Source organism: Orcinus orca, chromosome 8 (assembly GCF_937001465.1).
Source record: "Orcinus orca chromosome 8, mOrcOrc1.1, whole genome shotgun sequence".
In the NCBI taxonomy this organism is placed as follows: domain Eukaryota; kingdom Metazoa; phylum Chordata; class Mammalia; order Artiodactyla; family Delphinidae; genus Orcinus; species Orcinus orca.
The window spans coordinates 94,517,326-94,536,655 of record NC_064566.1 but is presented as its reverse complement, the minus strand read 5'-3'; the positions used below and the strand labels follow the sequence as shown (position 1 = coordinate 94,536,655).

At 52.2% G+C, this 19,330-nt stretch overlaps 1 protein-coding gene across 1 annotated transcript in view; it reads left to right on the top strand.

Annotated features, from left to right (window-relative positions):
• Positions 1 to 19,330, top strand: part of DSCAML1 (DS cell adhesion molecule like 1) — a 342,760-nt gene that overhangs the window by 5,932 nt on the left and 317,498 nt on the right. Inside the window, exons 2-3 of the mRNA XM_004273352.4 lie at positions 9,770 to 10,087; positions 13,576 to 13,722. Coding sequence (XP_004273400.3) covers positions 9,770 to 10,087; positions 13,576 to 13,722 — 465 coding nt within the window. The remainder of the gene's footprint in view (positions 1 to 9,769; positions 10,088 to 13,575; positions 13,723 to 19,330) is intronic.

Genomic DNA, 19,330 nt, shown 5'->3' with positions numbered 1-19,330 from the left:
AGCCATATGACCCAGGGAAGCAGCATACGACCCAGAGGTCAGTTGCTGCTCATGGCAGGTTGTGGCCTGTGGGTCCCATGAGTGGCGGGGTGCGGGGCTGTGGCACAGCAGCCTGTGTGCCCTGTTTAACAGCTGTTTGTCCTGTGCTGCTTTCGCATGAATAGCATTAGCCTTGGGCACCACCCCTGCCATCCCCTCATCCATTCAGCCACCCCCTGCCCCACTTCCCCATGCCCTTGCTCTACACGCTGTTTGCACTGACAGTTTCCAAGGTCACCGTCTTCATTAAGAACAGTTATTCAAAGGCAAGTTGCATCTCCATTAAACTCCGTGTGTGTGTGTGTGTGTGTGTGTGTGTGTGTGAAGAAGCATTGTCCATAGACCTAGAAAACAAAGCTCAGCTGTCTAATATAGGCACGTTACCTAATAGTTCATGTGCCTCTATTTCCCAATCTGCAAAATGGGCAAAATAACCCCAGTCCTGGCTGTCCCCCAGAGCGACTGCTATTGCATATGCACAAAAAGGGTGAAGGCCATACAATGGTATAGCGTGTGACAATGCTTTGTAAACTGAAGAGGGCAACATATAAACACACACATGTAAAAGCCACAGCAAATCAGTTTTAGCCTTATAAATGCTCTGCTGAAATGAGGTATAATTACTGTCATCTCATGATACAGGAACAACGAAGGTCTCACAGCTGTGTGTGGCTGTCTCCCCCTCCCTGGGCCTCACACATATGGAGAATTTTCCTAGCCTTTGCTTTTCATCAACATGGGGAACAGCTGATGAGACAAAGCCAGGCTGCCAGCGTCTTCATGGACTAGACTTGGCGGATTCCCTGTGGCCCCAGTGCCTGGGGGCAGTGGGAGGAGCTTACCTCTGCTCCCTCCCCAGGTCCTTAGATGTACTGTTTAGTCCATAATCCTCTGGACACGCCCCTGAGGGTGTTCTCCCTGCTGGGACTCCACAGTTTTTTTGTGGGAAGGGGAGTAGGCACAGGGTCCCACCTTGGGTCACCTTGTTTGAGGTCACAGTGATTACTGGAATCCAGGCCCTGAGAACCCAGCTGACTCAGGGTCATGGACACCCTGTATCTAGGGTGGCCTCCCAGAGCCATGGGGGAGAAGGTGAGTGGGGGACCTGCTCTGGGGGTGTGACAGCCATGGGTCACAATCTTCCAGGTTGGAAGGCACCTTCAGGGACATGGAATCCGTCCCCTAATCAGCTGTCTGATCCCCTCTGCACTGTCCCACCAGCGTTGTTCTTCCTCTGCTCCAGCACTTCCCGCCACTGGAAACTCCTTCCTTTCAAGGAGGCCATTCCTGGCCAGAGAGCTATTACAGCTCTCACCCTTACAGTCAGCCACTTTCTTGGTCCTGTACCTTCTACTCACTGGCTCTGCTCCTACCTTTTAGGCCACATAAATCCAGGTGAAACCCTCTTCTACCTGATGACACTTTGACTACTTGTAGACAGATGAACTGCCCACCTGAGCCCTCTCCTCTGAGCAGCCAGCAGCCCTGGTCCCTCTAACGCTCCCTCCTACGACATCATTCCCTTTCTCCACGATGCCCTCCGTGCCTGGGTTGCTGGGATCTGAAAGTGGAGCGGCCAGAGTTGCAAGAGCGGTGGAGACGGGGGTCTGGTCCCAGCCAGGATGCTGGCCAGCTGTGCACCTGGGGCAAGTGACTCTCCAGGCCTCACTCTCCCCATCTGTAAATGGAGGAGATAGAACAAAATAATCTCTTAAGTCCCTCCAGTGTGAACAGTCTAAATCTAGGAATCTCTGGGGACAACTGTGCTGTCTGAGCCGACTCCCAGGAAAGACCTTTCTGGCCATAAGGGGCGTTCCTTTGACAGGCCCTGTCTAGAAGGGGCTGGAAGATTAAAGAGTCTGTTTGACTGTCAGCTGTTGCTCATAACTTCTGGAGCTGATGGTGAGGGGGCCTTGTAGGTTGAAGGATGACTGATCTTTACTGGATCTCAGAGGTTGCTGGTTACAGGAACTATGTGCTAAGAATCTTAAGAAAAAAGAAAAAAAAAAACCCGTTTCTGATGGACAGAGGTAACCACTTGCGCACTGGAGCGGTGCTTCTCATTGGGGTGGTACTGTTTCCTTAGGGCTGTTTGGCAACTGGGGTGATACTTTTTGGTTATTTTAGTCCCTAGAGTAAGGAGGATATAGTGGAGGGCAGGGAAGGATGATTAGGGATGAAATGTCTGATGCCTGGGGCGGTCCCAAAGAATTCAGAATTGTCATTCCCCAAATGGCTCTCTTTCATCAGAAACCCACCTTATAGGATGAACACAGCTTGGAGACACTCTGAGAGTAGCATGTAGCGCTCCCGTTGAGAGACACAGCCGGAGTAAGGGAGGCCTGGGTTTCAAATGCTGCTCTGTCAGCCCTGGCTGTGCCGCCTAGGAAATTACTCGATCTCTTGAAGGTCCTGTTTTCTTATCTGTAAAATGGGGTCTTGGGCAGTAGCTACGTTAGAGGGTGCTCATAAGGATTAAATGCACAGTAATGGAAGGAAAGGGCTTCTCACAGGGCCTGGCACACAATTAGTGCTGAAAAGAAATCGTGGCCATGATGATGGTGAGTGTAGAGGTAAAGCAAGTGTGCCGGGTTTGGGGACAGAAGGTCTGGGACTTGGTCCAGCTGCACAACCAGTTCTGGTTGCCTGTAAATGCTCAGATGCTGTCTGGGGAGACCGGCCCTTCCCCTCCTCAGAATCTAGACTCCGATTGTCTCCAAGGTGTGAACACACCATAACGGGGTTTTCTGAGGGAGGGGCCAGACCCCGTCTCCCTGGTCCTCACCTGAGTTTTGGATGGACATGGTGGTTGACCTGAGACCCCACTGGCTGATCCTCTCTGGACCCGGTTTTTCCAACTATGGAATAAGAACAGAGTGAAGACAAATAATACATCTCTTTTATGAAAACCTTTGTGTGGAGATGCAGCGGAGTAATCAACCTTGCAAATTAATCTGAGAAACCTCACATCTGCATTAAAACAACCACAGCTCTGTGTGTGGCCCGGGAGCCGTGTAGCTGTGGCAATGCTCTGTTTATTGATCACACCATTATTCTTTCATTAACTCGATCACCAAATTAAGTTACTTAATGAGGTGCTGAGGTTCTGTCAGCCAAGCCCATGAGAATGGTCTGTTGTTGGGAGAGTGGATTGAAGTCCGGTATGGCAAACCTTTTTCCTATAGAGCATTACTCTGAGTGTAGACAGAGGACCACCTGCCTCAGAAACAGAGTTCCCTGGCCCTACGACAGACTCAGTGAATCTGCTATCTAAGGGCGCGCATGTTTAACAAGGTCTCCAGGTGATTCTTATGCATAGTAATGCTTGAAAACTACTGTCTGAGGTTGCCATCATGATCGTCATTGGTGAGAGGTATTTGTTGTGGGATATACTTCCTGCCTGTCTGCTATCATGATAATATTTATAACAACAGCAATGAATACTTAGGTGGTTACCTCTACCACTTATATGTACCGGAAACTGTCATACATATTAACTCATCCAATCTAACAACCCTTGAAGTAGATACAGTCACCCCCATTTTATAGATGAGGAAACCCAGGTGTAGAGAGGCGAGGTAATCTTGCCTGCAGTTACCCTGCTTGTAAGGGGCAGAGCAAGGATTCAAGCCTGGGGAGCCTGGCACCAGAGTCTGGGCATTTAACCACTGTGCTAAGTGCCTAGTGCTATGCTAGGCCCAGGGGACAGAGTGGTGACCAAGACGGGGAGCTCATAGGCCTGCAGGGGAGCCCTGCCCGCCCCTCGTCCCCGCTGCTACCATCCAGCCACGCTCTCCATGCCCGGGGCTGGATACCCCTTGCAGGCTCTTGCCCATCTCTCGGGCGGGTGCAGGTGGCAGGGACTCCAGCACTGGCAGATGCTCCTGGATGAAAGATCCAGTGAATGAGACTAAATATTGTAAAGGGAGAGAAGTGACTCATTTCTCCCTGTGGAGGTGGTGAGGCATCAACATTTCGGTCCCCTCAGGTTGTCATTCACGATGATTGGAGATGATGACATGGGGATAATTCAAAGTGCACCTGGGTGGAAGCCTCAGTTGGCCAGACACCTCCATCCCAACCCGGGCAGGTGGGGTGGGGGGCCCCTGGGTGTCGACTGCGTGGGTGTTGAGTTTCCTTCGCCAAACTAATCCCGATGGCCAGACAGCACAGGGCAGACGGACAAGTTGATGCGATGGATATTTAGGTTTCAGGGGTGACCCTGGGGCAGCCCAAATGCCTGGGGGCGATTTCTGGTTTAAAAATATTGCTGTGCTATTTCTACGCTTCTAATCTCCCAGCCATTTGGAGCCTGTTTTATGAAACACGGCATCAGGGTGGTGTTCCATGTTAACTGGCGGAGAAGATTAAAGGGGTTTAAGTCTGGGTGTCTGTCACATCACAACCAAGCCCATAACTTCCATTTTCTATTAAAAATCCATTTCCCCTTTGACCAGAAGAAGCTTTGCTGTTGATCTGATCTCTCTTTATTTATGAAGAGTTTCTCCCTCCTGTCCTTCTGTCTGTAGGTCTGCCTGGTACTGTCTGCAGAGGGAAGGAAGAGCTGGGGGATGGCTGAGATTTAGGGGAAAGTCGAAGTTTCCTGTGCAAAGATTTGCTTTCCAAATTTGGACTGGCTTCCAGGGAAGAAATGAAAGAAAATCCTCATAAGGCCCCAAACTTTGAACTCTTCAGCTTTGTGTTGGAAAAAACTCTGGCTTGGGAGCCAGGCAGACTTTGACTGTTGGCCTGGTGGCCTCCTGGCTGTACGATCTTGGAGAATCTCCCCGCATGAGCCTCTTTGACCTCACCTGTAAAATGAGACTCACAGAGCCCACCTCAGACCTCTGAGTGAGGATTATGTGAGGCAATGCCCTTGTAGCACACAGTAGGCGCTCAATCGGTTAGTCTCCTTTCTTTTGAGAACTCTGTACCATCAGCCAGGCCACTAAGCCTCCAGGGGAGAACGTGTAGAGCCAAAAAGAAATTACAGAAAGGGGCGTAAACCCTTCTGCGAACTCTACCCTGGGCGGTGGGTTAACCCTCTTCCGCCCCCATCTCCTTTGCAAGCTCCTGGATGGCGGGGACCGTTTTCCCCGGCCTTTGATGCTTTCCACCACACCTGGGGGCCTGCTGGGCATGTGGCTTGTGCTGGGTAAAGATCTCCTGAGGGAACAAGTCTTTCCTGGCCTCGGGTCAGGAAGGACCTGGGAGAGGAGAGCATTCAAGGGTGCAGGAGTCACCCTCAGGTGCAGGACTGCAGGGTTGGGGGGACTGGACCCTGACCACGCTTTGCAGTAACTTTCGCCTCCCTGGTCCCCTCGGGGAATCACTGGGATGCGAATAACAATCCCATCCCTCCTAGTCCTGCATCCTCATTTCGGGGAACCAAGTACTTTCACGTTCTGTTTTGCCTGCTTAGCAGCCCTGGGGGACAGGTAAGGTCCCCCTTTTGTGAATGAGGACGTTGAGGCTCAGAAAGGCTAAGTGGGTTGCCTGAGGTCACACAGCAGGTCAGGAATGAGCCCCAGGAGGGAAGGTAGCACTGTCAGACTTGTCCCGGGTGTCTGACTATTGTCCCATGCTTCTGTGCTCCTCAGAGCTGGCTGAGGCTTTGTCACTGCTCTGAAGGTTCAAACAGGAGGCTGAGGAGGGAAAGCTGCCACCGTTGAAGCCTCTCCAGACTCCGTGAGGTGGGGGTGAGGCCCCCAGACCCCTGCTCCTACCCCTTCCGTGGCCGGTGACTGATCGTACCCATTGCTACCGCAGCCACTCACTGGTGCCCTGCGCCAACCTTCATCTTAGCACATGGCAAAGGTTTCAGGAGATTCGTGCCTCAGTTTCCCCTTTATGGATTTGCTTATTCCTCTCTCTTGGCAGGTGGGGTGAGGCTGAATTAATATTTATTTAAAGGCTTCTGCATTCCAGGCTGACAGGTGCCTTGTGATGGTAAGATATGAGCCCGAAGTAAGTGCAAGATGCTATTGTTTCACACCTGAGGGTGATGTTTCATAATGGCAGTGCTCTGTCAGAGCTACAAGCTGAAATGAATGGTGTGTCTAATCCTCCACAGCTCCCCCAGACCCAGAAGACAGCAGCTCACATACTGGGGGGGGGGAGGAATATGAGGCTACTCACCTTTTGCTATATAAATCCGCTGTTTCTTCAGCCCTGACAGGTGGCTGGACGGTCCCCGTCAATTCATCAATTACATCTACCCATTTGCAGTTGCTGAGAAGCCCGTGTCCTTGTCTCTGGCAGGATCCGAGGCCCAGAGAGCAGGAAGGCTGCTGCTACGGTGGCTGACAGTCCTTCCCGGAGCCCGGAGCCGAGAGAAGCCTGATCCCCAGGGGTTGTCTCTGCAGGGAGGGTGGGGTGGATTTCCAGCCGGGTGAGAAGACCAGGAATGTGTATTGAGAGTGGGTTTGGGATGTAAGAAAGGATGGGGAGGGATACCCAGCCTGGAAAACCAAGATTTTGTGGTTTGATTCCTTTTGTCTTCAGTGTGGTTCGTACAAAAGGGCAGTTTCACCCCCAGGCTCTGAAGGCAGGCAAAGTTGGGTTCTGGCCCAGCTCTAATACTTTCACTCTGGGTTACTTTGGGTAAATTCGTTAACTTTTCAGAGCCTCGATTTCCTTATCTGTACAATGGGATGATAATAATAGCATCCCCTAGAGAGTCATGAGATTAAGTGAGAGAACACCTGTAACAGGTCTAGCGCCCAGCCTGGCCTGTAGTTAATGAAATCCATGGTGGCTAGCAGTAGTTGTTTTTTTTTTAAACATCTTTATTGGGGTATAATTGCTTTACAATGGTGTGTTAGTTTCTGCTTTATAACAGAGTGAATCAGCTATACACATACATATAGCCCCATATCCCCTGGCTGGTAGTATTGCTGCTGGCCTTATCATCACTGAGGGCTACTTCATACTGATCCTTAAATATTTTCTTACGCTGCCCCTTGAATCAGACAATTCCTGAGCTCCTCTCTGTCAGGGATCTTTCTCAGCTTCCTAAGTCCATTTGTCAGGCATAATGTCTACATTATGCCTCTTTCTGTTCCTTGATGGATTTTGGCGTCCAAAATCCATAAAACTGCCACGGTGAGGGTGTCTGATTAACTACGTTGTCTCAGGAAGTACCCAGAACCCCAGAGTGATGTTCCTGCGCCCACAGGCTAAGCATTGTCTGAAATGTTGAGTCCGACACGGGCCCCTCCCAGGGGGTGTGCATGTGCGTGCGCGCACAGGCGTGTGGATATATTCATCCTGTTCTTGGCCAGCTGAAAAGGGAAGTTGGAGGCCAGGTGCTGTTTGAGGGAGGTATAAGCCCCCTCTTTATTATTGCAGTGGTTACAATCATCTAAGGGTTAAGAAATCAGACTCCGGGCTCAGATTGCCTCAGTCTGAGTCCCAGAGCCCTCACTTACTGGTCATGTGGTCTTGGGAAAGTCTCTTTGATCGCTCAGTGCGTTAGTTTCCTCATCTGTGAACTGGAATAAGAATAATACCTCCCTCACAGGGTTGTTGGGAGGATTAAAAGTCATACGAGTAGGGCTTCCCTGGTGGCGCAGTGGTTGGGAGTCCGCCTGCCGATGCAGGGGACACGGGTTCGTGCCCCGGTCTGGGAGGATCCCACATGCCGCGGAGCGGCTGGGCCCGTGAGCCATGGCCACTGAGCCTGCGCGTCCGGAGCCTGTGCTCCGCGACGGGAGAGGCCACAACAGTGAGAGGCCCGCGTACTGAAAAAAAAAAAAAAAAAAAAAAAAAGTCATACGAGTAAAGTGCTTACAACAGTGCCTGGCATGTAGAAGATGCTTAACGAATAATTGTTGACTGAAGGTCAATAAAGAAGTCTTTCAGAAGCTGAGCGGGCTCCTGGGAACCTGGGGAGTGTGGATCCGAAGAGAAACTTCCTAAGCCTCAGTTTGCTTACTTGCAGAATGACATGATTTCATGACCTTGGGGAATACTCTGGTCCCTGTGAGTTGGGCAGGCTTCCAAGGGTCCCCACCGGGGTCCCCTCTTCCACAGAGCAGACTTCTCCACCACCAGCACCGACACTGTCACCGGGGAGGCAGCGTGAGGACGTGGACGGGAAAGCTATGCTGCCCCCTGTGCCCCGGCACCCCCCTCTGCCCCCTGCAGCCGCTATGGGCACACAGTGCCGGGTAGGGAGGGCAAATGCATCTGCAGCTAAGAGGATGCCCCTGACACCCCAGCAAGGAGCCCATGGATGTGTTTTCCAGCACTGCTGCTAATGGCTTCATCGCAGCTTTTTATGAGATGATGTGAATTGCTCTGACCAATGAGGCTTAATGGCCTTCCTCAATGAGCTGCCCGGTACATTCTCCCTGGAGGCTCGGCTCAGAGCTAAGCCGAGAATATTAATATGGTCGGACGCAGGCCCTTCCCCTCCCCATAAAGTTGTGGAAATTGAGGTCAAGTTGGGTCCCCTGCAACGATCTTTAAACAAGCGGCAGAGTGGTTAGTTTGCTCCTTGATCTTCCTGGGGGAGAGGGAGTGGCTTCCAGCTGGAGACCTGGGACCAGGCCCCCTCTTCCTCTGGGTTTGCTTCCACTTGTTCAGAGGTGGCCCTTCTTAAGGGAGCAGGCTCCTTGGTAGGGAGGGAAGGCCCTGATTCCACCATTCAGGGCTGCTTCCCACGAGGGCAGGCAAGACTGAGGCCCTGGGCTGAGATGAGAGTTGCAGACGGCTGTCCTCCTTGTCAGGCGGCCTTGATGTTGTCAGGTAGCTGTGGTCGTGAGCATGTTCGCCCGTGTGACTGAGTGTTGCAATGGCAACGTGTCAGAGATGCACGGGGTCTTTGCAGCCTCATGTATCCTCCCTCCATTTTACAAGTGAAGGAGCAGAGGGTCAGAGAGGGGAAGGGAATTCCATGGTTGGTCAGTGTCAGGGATGGTTTTAGGCTTGCAGGGGTGGGTATCTCTAGTCCCCAGGCTTGGATTGGTCTACCCACGGTGCCGCCAGTCCGCAACCCATCCTCTGGGGCAACACATTTTCCAAATCGACCTCCAGAGGGGAAGAAGTCTCTGCAGTCTTTTCTCGTCCAGGCCAGCATCCCGCTTCGTGAAGCCCTTCCTCGTAGAACACGGTCTCTGACCTTTTACCTTTCGGCTGTGGTGTGACAGAAAGTGTGCTAAGACCCTCTTTAGAGCAGTGTGTTCAGATTTCAATCCTGTAGCTTATTGGCTGTGTCATCTCAGGCAAATCACATAACTTGCTCAGCCTCCAAAAGGGAACGATAAAAAAGGAGGCAGTACTGTCTCCTCTCAGTGTTGTACAGGTGAACCAAGGGACCGGGTGTGACCCTCCCTGATGTAATAGGTACTCAATAAATACCCATTATCTAAGCAATTTCAGTGTCTCTCCTAAAGTGTTGATGGGCGGCTGGGGTGCGGGGACGTGGATTATGGCTTGGGACCCTTCACCATAGCAGAGCGGTGGCCGCCTCTCTCCGTGGACTCGGCTTGGCGTGGAGGACGAGACGTTTCAACTTTTGCCATCCCTGTGCTAGGCTGGAAGCTTATGCAGGGTGGGAACTGTCTCTTCCTCACCGTTGCCAGTGCCTGGTGTACAGTCAGTGCTCAGTAGTGCTGTTGAATGACTGGTGCTTGAACGTTTTATGAATGAGCGTGGGTGTTGCAGCCTCCCGGGCCTACGAGGGTATCATTAGCAGGTGCTAACCAGCCTCTCCCCTCCCCTGCAGCCCGCCCTGAAGATGTCGGCACCAGCCTCTACTTTGTAAATGACTCCTTGCAGCAGGTGACCTTCTCCAGCTCCGTGGGGGTGGTGGTGCCCTGCCCGGCCGCGGGCTCCCCCAGTGCGGCCCTTCGATGGTACCTGGCCACGGGGGACGACATCTACGACGTGCCGCACATCCGGCACGTCCACGCCAACGGGACGCTGCAGCTCTACCCCTTCTCCCCCTCCGCCTTCAATAGCTTTATCCACGACAATGACTACTTCTGCACCGCGGAGAATGCTGCCGGCAAGATCCGGAGTCCCGACATCCGCGTCAAAGCAGGTAAAGGACCAGACACGGGCTCCCCTGCAGGGCGGGAATGGGGAGCCAGCAGCACCTATCGTTTTGAGGATGTGTGTGTAACATGGAAGAAGGCAAGACGGCCCATCATGGAAAATCATGCTGTTCTTTGGAATCTTAGCTCTGCCACTTCCTGTGTGTCCTTAGGTGGAGAACGCACCTTTCTGAGCCTCAGTTTCCTCATCTGCAAAGCTGATGCCAGCACCCACCTTGTTCATCACTACGTGTGATGGTCCGAGGAGATAGGGCCCATTTATATTAAGTAATGTGCTCATTTTAGTACTTGGTTCATGGAAAAATTCAGTGAGTTTCTTTAAAAAACACACAAACCCTTTATTGAAAGAGAGTATATAAAAGAACTGCACATGTTGTGAGTATATAGCTTGATGAATTTGCACAAAGTTTAATATCCAGGTGAAGGTATCAGCATCTCAGAAGCTCCTTCATGCTTTTTACAGTCACTCCACCCTTACAACAAGACAGATGTTTGCCTGTACTTGTTTCTGTACTTTATCTAAATGGAGTCCTACAGCACATATGCCCTTGAATCTTTGCTCACTGTTGTTTGTGGGGTTTAGCCCTACTGCTGTGTGAAGTTATATGTCATTCATTCGCATTGCTGTATAGTCTCGTTTGACTATACTGCACTTTATTTATCTATTCCACTGTTGATAGACATTTGAATATAAGGTATCTCATGAAAATAGGCATTTAGGTAAAATTCATGATGGAAAACTCTTAGCAGTGAAGCATTCTGGTCTTGGGAAGAGGTGATGGAAGCAAGGAAGTGAGGGCTTCTCAGCTGTTCTCTTTACAGAAACTAGAAAGTCTCATTTCTCTGGGTTAGGTCTGGAGGTGAGTGCATGGCTTAGATGAGCTACTCTTAACTAGGTGGTCATGGTATGCTGGTGAGTTTCAATCTGTTATAAAGTGCCTCGAATAGTAATAAAGCATGGAAGTTTGGGGAATGATTTTCTTAGAAGAGCTTTTTGAGTGGGAGAGGATAGATAATGTTCCAGCCAGCTCTCTGCGATGGCTCCAAGGCTTGGGCGTGCCATCTTTCCTGGCGATTGTGTGGGGCAGAGGGGAGTGGGTTCCGGGGAAGTCTCCCCAGCCCGCGTGCCTAGCGATGGATCCTGCGATAGCTCTGACTTCCTGTCCTGGCAAGGAGTCAGGCCCTCAAGGGAAGTTGTGTTGTGCTTTGGAATCTTAGCTTCGCCACTTACCTTAGGCAGAGGACACACGTTTCTGAGCCTCAGTTTCCTCATCTGCAAAGCAGATGCCAGCACCTACTTCATTCATCACTCCGTGTGACGGTTCAGCGAGATAGCGCCCTGTTGAATTAAGATCCTCCTGCCTCAGGAGAGCCTCTCACACGTAGAAGGTTCCAAGCAGCTGGGAATGGGTGTGTGTAGGGGTGATGTGGGGTGGGAGTTCTTAATTAAAGAGCTGGTCTTCATCCACTGGTTTGGTTGGGGGAGGGGGGTGTGAGAGTGTGAGCTCTGAGGACCCGCTTAGATATCTCCTCTGGGCTCCCCGTGGATCCTCTTTTCAGGAACAGCACTAACCCCCTAACACGACACCAGGTGCTGGACTGGGAGCCCCGAGGCCGGGATTTGGAGCCCAGTTCTGGCCTCCACAGCCTGGAGGATTGAGCTAAGGGCAAGCCATGTTCTGTTTCCTAATACCTGCCTGTTATTGGGTTAGGATATAGTTTTCACAATAATCCTGTCTGATGTGTCTTACAAGGGAGGGAACTAAGTCAAATAAAGTTTAAGTCACTTGCCCGAAGGGCACCTATAGCCAGTTAATGACAGAGGCATGGCTGTAATGACCAGCTGCATTGCTGTAGTGCTTTCCACGTGCCAGGCCTTCTCCATTCTGCTGTTATTGTTTCCTTTTACGCTTGAGGAAACCGAGGCTCCGGAAGGTTCACGAGCTCTTATCCAGGGTTACACTGCTGCTCAGAGGAGGACACAGAGCCTGCTTGTTTGATACTCCTAACCATAGGTCTCTGCAGGCTCTCGAGGACTGTCTCCACGGTGTGCACCCAAACCCCAGCCATTCCCACCCTCCCCTCTGCTCCCTCCCCTTAGCCTCCTCTCTGCTCTCCCCGCATCTGCAGGCAGTGCGATGTCCAGCCCACGAAAGGGTGGACCACGGCCCCACAGAGTTGGGAGTGCCTCCTTCCATGCCTCCGTTCTCCACCTCAACTGTGTCTCTTCCCATCACAGCCACAACACAGGGAGGGAAAGAATAAAGACCTGGGGAGGGACGGGCAGGGCTGGCCTGATGGGAAACACAGCCAATTAAGAAGCTTTTGATGAAGCCAGAGGGACTGCAGGTGCACAGCCGGAGGGGCTGCAGGGCCCTGAGCATTGCCCTGGCAACCATGGCAGGGAGAGCAGGAGGGCACACAGCCCAGGTGCCTGCAGAGGGACAAGGTCGGGAAGCAGCGGGGCTCTGGCTGCACCAGCTCTGCTTGGCAGAGAAGAGGTGGAAAGACAGAGAGGGCCCCGGGGAAAGGCCAAGTGGAGGAGGACCAGAGAGAGGCAGAAGCAGGCCCCTCGGCCCTACCCCTAAGGTTGGTCCAGCCCACCCATGGGACCGATACGTAGAGCACCTGCAGGTAACAGCGCCCCAGAAACCAGCCCTGGGACCGACCGAGGCAGGAGGCCTCCACTGCACACTGTGGGGGAAGGGATCTGCTGAAGCTGGGGGCAAGACTGGGGGTCAGGCTGTAGGTGGGGTCGGGAGGTGGGAGAAACCAGCAAGGATGCTTTGTTTTGTAGAATCTTGGAAATCACCCATGTCTCTGGGGTTCCGTGTTATCAGAGATCATCACTGTGTCAAGTATTCTCTCCCATTGTTCTTATAAACCACCGAGCCTGGCAGAAAGTTCTGTATGTCAACTACCTTTTCCCAGGCTGCCTTTCACTTTGAAGTGGCACAAAAATCTGTTTTTAGATCACGTGTCACAGTTTTTCTTTTGGCAAATGATGGTCATTGTGCCCCAAACTCTTACCACCCTGGGCCCAGGAATCATGTAGGAAATCAAGCGAGGTTTAATTAGAGGGATTCCGGCACTTTTGCTTAGAAACCACACATGCCCTTGTTGAATACAATCCCATTGCAGGGCATAGGTGCCGCCCTCCGGGCCCTTACAATCTAATGCAGTTTGTTAAAACTCACCAAAATTGGAAAGGCTAGAAGTTGGATTTACGGTCCTGTAGAGGGAGGCTGGGTATTTCTGCGGGAGAGTGGGTGTCTGGTGGAGTGGGAAGGAGGTTGCTGGAGAAGGCAGGAATAAGACCCTGGCAGGAACTTCCGGGCGGGGCAAGTGGGAGGTAGGAGAACAGGTGAAGGAAGCGTGGCCTGGGGTGCTGAGAGGTGGCTATCTCAGGCCCCCACACCGTGTCCTAGTCAAGCCTGTGACACCCTCTTCTTTCCGCCCCGCAACCTGTCTGCAGTTTTCAGGGAACCCTACACCGTTCGGGTGGAGGATCAAAGGTCGATGCGTGGAAGCGTGGCCGTCTTCAAGTGCCTCATCCCCTCTTCAGTGCAGGAATACGTTAGCGTTGTGTCCTGGGAGAAAGACACAGTCGCCATCATCCCAGGTAAGAGAGGACCGCGGGGCCTCATAGGACCGGATGCTGGGGGGTGGGGGGGGCGGAGAATCAGAGGTACTGAGTTGGTGGCTGAGCTCACCCAGCTCCTGAGGTTGGTCCTGGCAAGTGGTTTTTCATTGTTCTGGTGATGCTTTGGCAAAAAGCGTCTTTGGTCTCGGCTTGGTGCGTCTCCGTGTGGGTGGTGAAAGCCCACGTGGCAGCGGCCTCTGCGGCGTGTGTGAAGGTCCCGTCAGACACAGGGTGGTCGTGCTGCCCCGAAGGAGCGGGGTCACTGTCTTTCCTGGCCACCAGCTATTGGATTGCCCTTGGCCTTAGAGATGGGAGGCAAGGCTGGAAGGACCTTATCTGTGAAAGACTGTGGGGAGAGGAGCGGCCGGTGTGTGGTCCGTGTTCCTGGGATTCTCGGAGGACCAGACTTGAGTGAGCATGCGCGTGGGACTTTTATTTCACGAGCTGCCTAGACGCTCCATCAGAATTCTAGCCGGCCTCACGCTGGAGGTGCCAGGTGTTGCAAAAAGAGGTTGATACCATGCTGTAGGGTCACCTTGTTAGAGCTGCCGTGATTGCACGCACTCCATTGCTGGTTCCTATGCAGGGCTGTCCCTTCAACAGGAAAACAGGTCTGGAAATCTCAAGAGAGGACCTCAGATCCTCAAAATACCTCCAGGCCTCCAGTTACAAAACTGTGGGGTTTTCCCGTCACTCCAGCATTTCTCCCTGCATCCCTGCCCATGGCAGCAGCCCTGACACTTTTTCTTCCTCCATCAAGGACCTTGGTTTTCCTTTCTGTAAAATGGAAGCACTTGACCAGATGCTCCCTGAGTGCCCCCCAGCATCGATGGCCCATTGCTGGGCATATGAAATGGCTCTAGTTGCTCAAGGTCTTCAGGTTAGTTGGAGAAGACAGACTTCTTTGCATGAAACCTATAAAGCTGGGATTCTTAATCCTGCTACACAATTGAACCCCTGTGGAGCTCTTTGAAAAACACCAGTGCTTGGGCCCAACCCCAAATCAGCATCTTTAACAGTAGAACCTGGGCACTAGCTGTTTTAAATCTCCTTGAGTGGTTCCAAGGTAGAGCTATAGGAGACGAACCGATGCTTCAGCACCTTGACAGCCAACGTGGCAGGATACTCTTTTTGAGACATTAATTTGTGTTTTGCTCTTGGAACTTTTTCCTTCTCTCAGTCCCAAGCCGATGGCCAGGCCATTATATCTCCTGGTCTCAGAGCTTGTAGTTGGACAGGAATCAGAAGCTACTTGAAGACACCTGCTCTTCCTGCCTTTTGTGAGCAAACAGGAAAGGTTAGGATGGGTGTTCTGCCCGGGGAGGAGAGCCTCTGAGGGTGGTGAACAGACAGGAGACCATCGGATGCCAGAGGCAGGGTATTGCTGTAGGCAGCTCAGGGGGTATGGCGGGAGGAAGCGGTCGGACCTCAGAGGGGTGGCTGTGTGTGGCTCTCTGGGGTCTGGGACTGAGGCCTGGGTTCTTGTGTCCAAATGAGGCATGAGATGCACAGCCCAACACCCAGAGTGATCATGCAGGCAGGGACAACGGGCTGGTTGGACCAGAGAGACCCTGGACCTTGGCACGTCCCTGGGGAATGCACCAACAATGATGGAGACTGAATGTCCTGTCTCTCCAACAGAGTCACATGGAAGGTGATGTAAAGAACATAAAGACATGTGATATTTCTTATACACCTGAGTTTATGGACCAAGAGTTATACTCATTAAAATAATAATAATACATTTTTGAGTGTTTCCCCTATGCCAGGCACTGGGCTAAGAAACTTACATATGTGACCTCATTTTATCCTCACAAAAAAGTCCATAAGTGTATTTTTTTCCCCTTCCACTTTACTGAAGAGGAAACTGAGGCTCAAAAAAGTAAAGGGACTTCTGGGTCATACATGTTATCACACAGAGGGCAGGACTGGACCCAGGTCTGTTCTTTCTGCCTATGTCCTGAACTCCCGCACAGGACCACCTCCCAGGACCTGCACAAATGTGTCCTATGAAGTGTCACTCTGAGTACAAGGGAGGCTGTGTGCTCCAGGCAAGGAGAGCCTTGGCCTCAGGAAAGCGAAAAAGTCAATGCTGGTTTGTAGGGAAGAACTAAGTCAAGTGTAGTGATTACGAGCCCAGAATCTAGGATCAGACTGCCTGGGCTTGGAACTCACTCCTCTGGGCAAGTCTTTTACCTCCTTGGTGCCTCAGTTTCCCCAGTGATAATAAAATAGGGGTAATGATTGACCTACTTCATTGGGTTCAAGTAAAAATGAAACGAGGGCTTCCCTGGTGGCGCAGTGGTAGAGAGTCCGCCTGCCGATGCAGGGGACACGGGTTCATGCCCCGGTTCGGGAAGATCCCGCATGCCGCGGAGCGACTGGGCCCGTGAGCCATGGCCGCTGAGCCTGCGCGTCCGGAGCCTGTGCTCCGCAACAGGAGAGGCCCCAACAGTGAGAGGCCCGTGTACCACAAAAAAAAAAAAAAAAAAAAAAATGAAACGAGTTCATGTATGTCAAATATTTCAAACACTGCCTGCCACGCACTGAGGATGGGCTGGAGCTGTGATGATGATTCTTGGGGGGATGAGAGCGTTCTCCTCTCTGTATTGCCGATTCCTGTTTAGGTGTACGTATTTCTGTATAACAGAGTCTGTGTCCCCCACTAGACTGAGTTTCCCGAGGGTGGCACCTGGGTTGTTTTAGGGCACACATCCCTAGGCTCCTGACGCACCGCCTTGCACCCCCAGGACAAATGCTCACCAAGTGTTCAGTGGGTGCATGATAGATGATCAGGAGAGTTCTGAAAGAATACGGGAGGCATTGGGATAAGGCTGGGTGCAGTGGGCGTGGGGTAGTTAGAAGCTCAGCTCAGACAGGAGAGACGAAGATTAACCTGGCTCCTGTGTGGAGGCAGTGAGCTTCCCCCAGACTCACTGTAGTTGGTGCTTGTAGTTGGTGCTTCTGGGCTGTCTTTGATGTCAAGCCTGGGCTGGTGGCTCCAAAGGACATAATTATCAGGGAAGTGGGCTGGACGCTAGTCTGCAGGGCTCTGTTACACGTTGCCTGTAGAACCTCCTCCTTTCCTTTAGCCTTGGAGAATTTTCCTCCCCTGCCCAGCCGTCCAGCCCCATCCAAAATCATTCTAGTCCCTCTACAGCTACGTTTTAGATCCAGGGATGGACTTTCTAGAGCACGTGAGTCCAACGAACACCCTCCCGGAGGAATTCATGAGAACCAGAGGGAGTGGAGTTTTGCATCCTCCGTGCTCTAAAGATGAAGGGCCAGAACCTGGGTCCCCCTGCTCCAGGCTTTAATGTTGGAAGATGCAAATCGTTTATTGATTTTTTTCCATAAAAATAGGATTCTCTGCTCTCCATACCGCACTGCCCCGTGTGTGTGCGCGTGTGTGTGTGTGCGTGTGTGTGTTTTGGCTGGGATGTTGGACGGCAGCTTCTCACGGTGGGGGGAGATTTAATGCTGAGGCCACCTTGAGGTTCAGGAAGCACTTAGGAGCCTGAGTGACTTCCCTCTGACTCCTCAGGGGCAGCTTCTGGAGTGGGGAAGACGGTGTTGACTTTGATCTCTGGGCCGGCTGGGCTTAGATCCTCCACCAACCACGGGGCCAGCGGGAGCAGGTGCGAGAGAGCGGGAGGACGAACGGAGGCTGACGCGGGCCAATCAGGGCCCGGGAGACACCTCTTTGGGGAGGGTGGGTACCCTGGGAGGAGGGGCCCAACGGGGTGGCTGCAGGCCCCTGTGAATGGTCTGCCTCTCTGAGGGGGTGTGGAAGGACTTAGAGGCTCGGGGCGTAAGCAAGCTCCGCGAGTTGGGTATTGGCTTACGGGTTGGCCTTCCCAGCTGTCCACACTGGGAGGGCAGGCGAGCCTCCACTGAAACTCTGAGCCGCTCTTGGGCTGTGCTTTTCGCACAGGCTGGACAGACAGCCCAAAGTGCTACCTTTCTCAGAGCCACCTACTGCCTGCCCCCCAAGCTGATCAACTTCCTCCCGTCAGGCTATTCAGAGATGTGTGTATAAAAGCACAGAGCCTCTCACCTATGAGCTGACAGACTCCTACCCCTTACTTCTCTCCCAGGAGACCAGGTCTGGAGGTAAACTGGCTCTCCAGAGCGGGTGGGATGGGGGGTAATAGGGCAAAGGGCTGTGCATAGACATAAATTAAAATTAAGGCCTCCAGTGAAGCCGGGATGTGGTTTAGTTTCCCATCTGCATGATCACCATTACAGTGCATGTTATTGGATATAAAGGTAATCCGGCCCTGTTCCTAATAGCTTTTAATTTCCACCAGACCTGATTATATTGGTGCAGGCTCCTTGTGGGAATTTCCCAGCATGCTCTTCCCCAGCATCCTGACTGGCTGTCTGGGCCCCAGTGGGGAGTTTTGGACACTGCTCAGATGTGGGCCAGATGTATCTGCCGGTGCTGTGGAAGGCAAGCCTGGAGCAGCTCCCTTGTCTAAGTGGATGGGGCTCTGGACTGCTGGGTTGTCATCCTGCCTTGGCCAGGTTGGGAGTGCACTGGGGACACTCTGTGTTGGGGAGGGGAGAAGCAGGAGCAAGGAGAAACTGGCCAGAGGGATCTTTTCAGAAAAGTGGGCAGTGCTCCCGGACCATAGGTGGGAAGGCAGTGAGCCCGCCACCCATCACCCACGTCGCGCTAATTGTCCCCAGGGTTCCAAATTGTTCATGGGTCTTCGTACCTCTTTGCATTTGGTCTTGCATCTCCTCTGCCTGGTCTGCACTGATCCCCTCTTTTCCTTATTGATACTGTACTCGTCTTTTGTCCTTTAAACTTGGTTCACGTGTGTCCCCTTCCACGAAGTTTTACATAAGCCTGCAGCAGATCTATCAGTCCTCTGGTTCCATTCCTGGAGCACTTCCTTCACTGTGTCTCACGTTAGAGGCTGTTGTTTCTGTCTGTCTGCTGCAGGAGGGTGTACAACTCCATCTTTTGCATCTCTTTATCCCCAGGGCCCTCATAGCACCTGTTATAATAACAAGATTAATAATAATGTTTATCATGTACTAAGACCTCTTTTGTGTTAGGCATTGTACATATATTATCTCTAATCCTCACAATAACCCTTTAAGATGGTTTTTTGTTTGTTTGTTTTTCCAGTTTTTATAAATGAAGACAGGGAGGCCCAGGGAGGTTAAGCAAATTAGCCAAGACCACACAGCTCATCAGTGGCTTGGGTTTGAGCTGGGGTCCTCCGGCTTGCACTATTCCCCGCTGCCTCTCCAGAGCCGGCTCCTTATTAGCAACGGACTGTTCCAACATCGGAGGAGGGCGTGTCCCTGTCTCCTGCACTTGCTTGGGGACAGAAACATGTCACCAGCCCTTGCCCTGGCCTCTGGCTCTGTGTGCCGTGACCAGAGGCTTTGGCTTTTCTGAAGGTCAGCAGCTCTCCAGCTGAAAGATCAGTGGGCAGTCATTCTAACAAGGAGGTTTTCTTGGGCACTGGCTCCATCTTGGGCCCAGTGGGAGACACGAAGGTGGTCTGATCTGGGAATTTAGGATTCCGTTCATGTTGTCAGCTCTGACGGGCAAGGATGATAGTTCCAG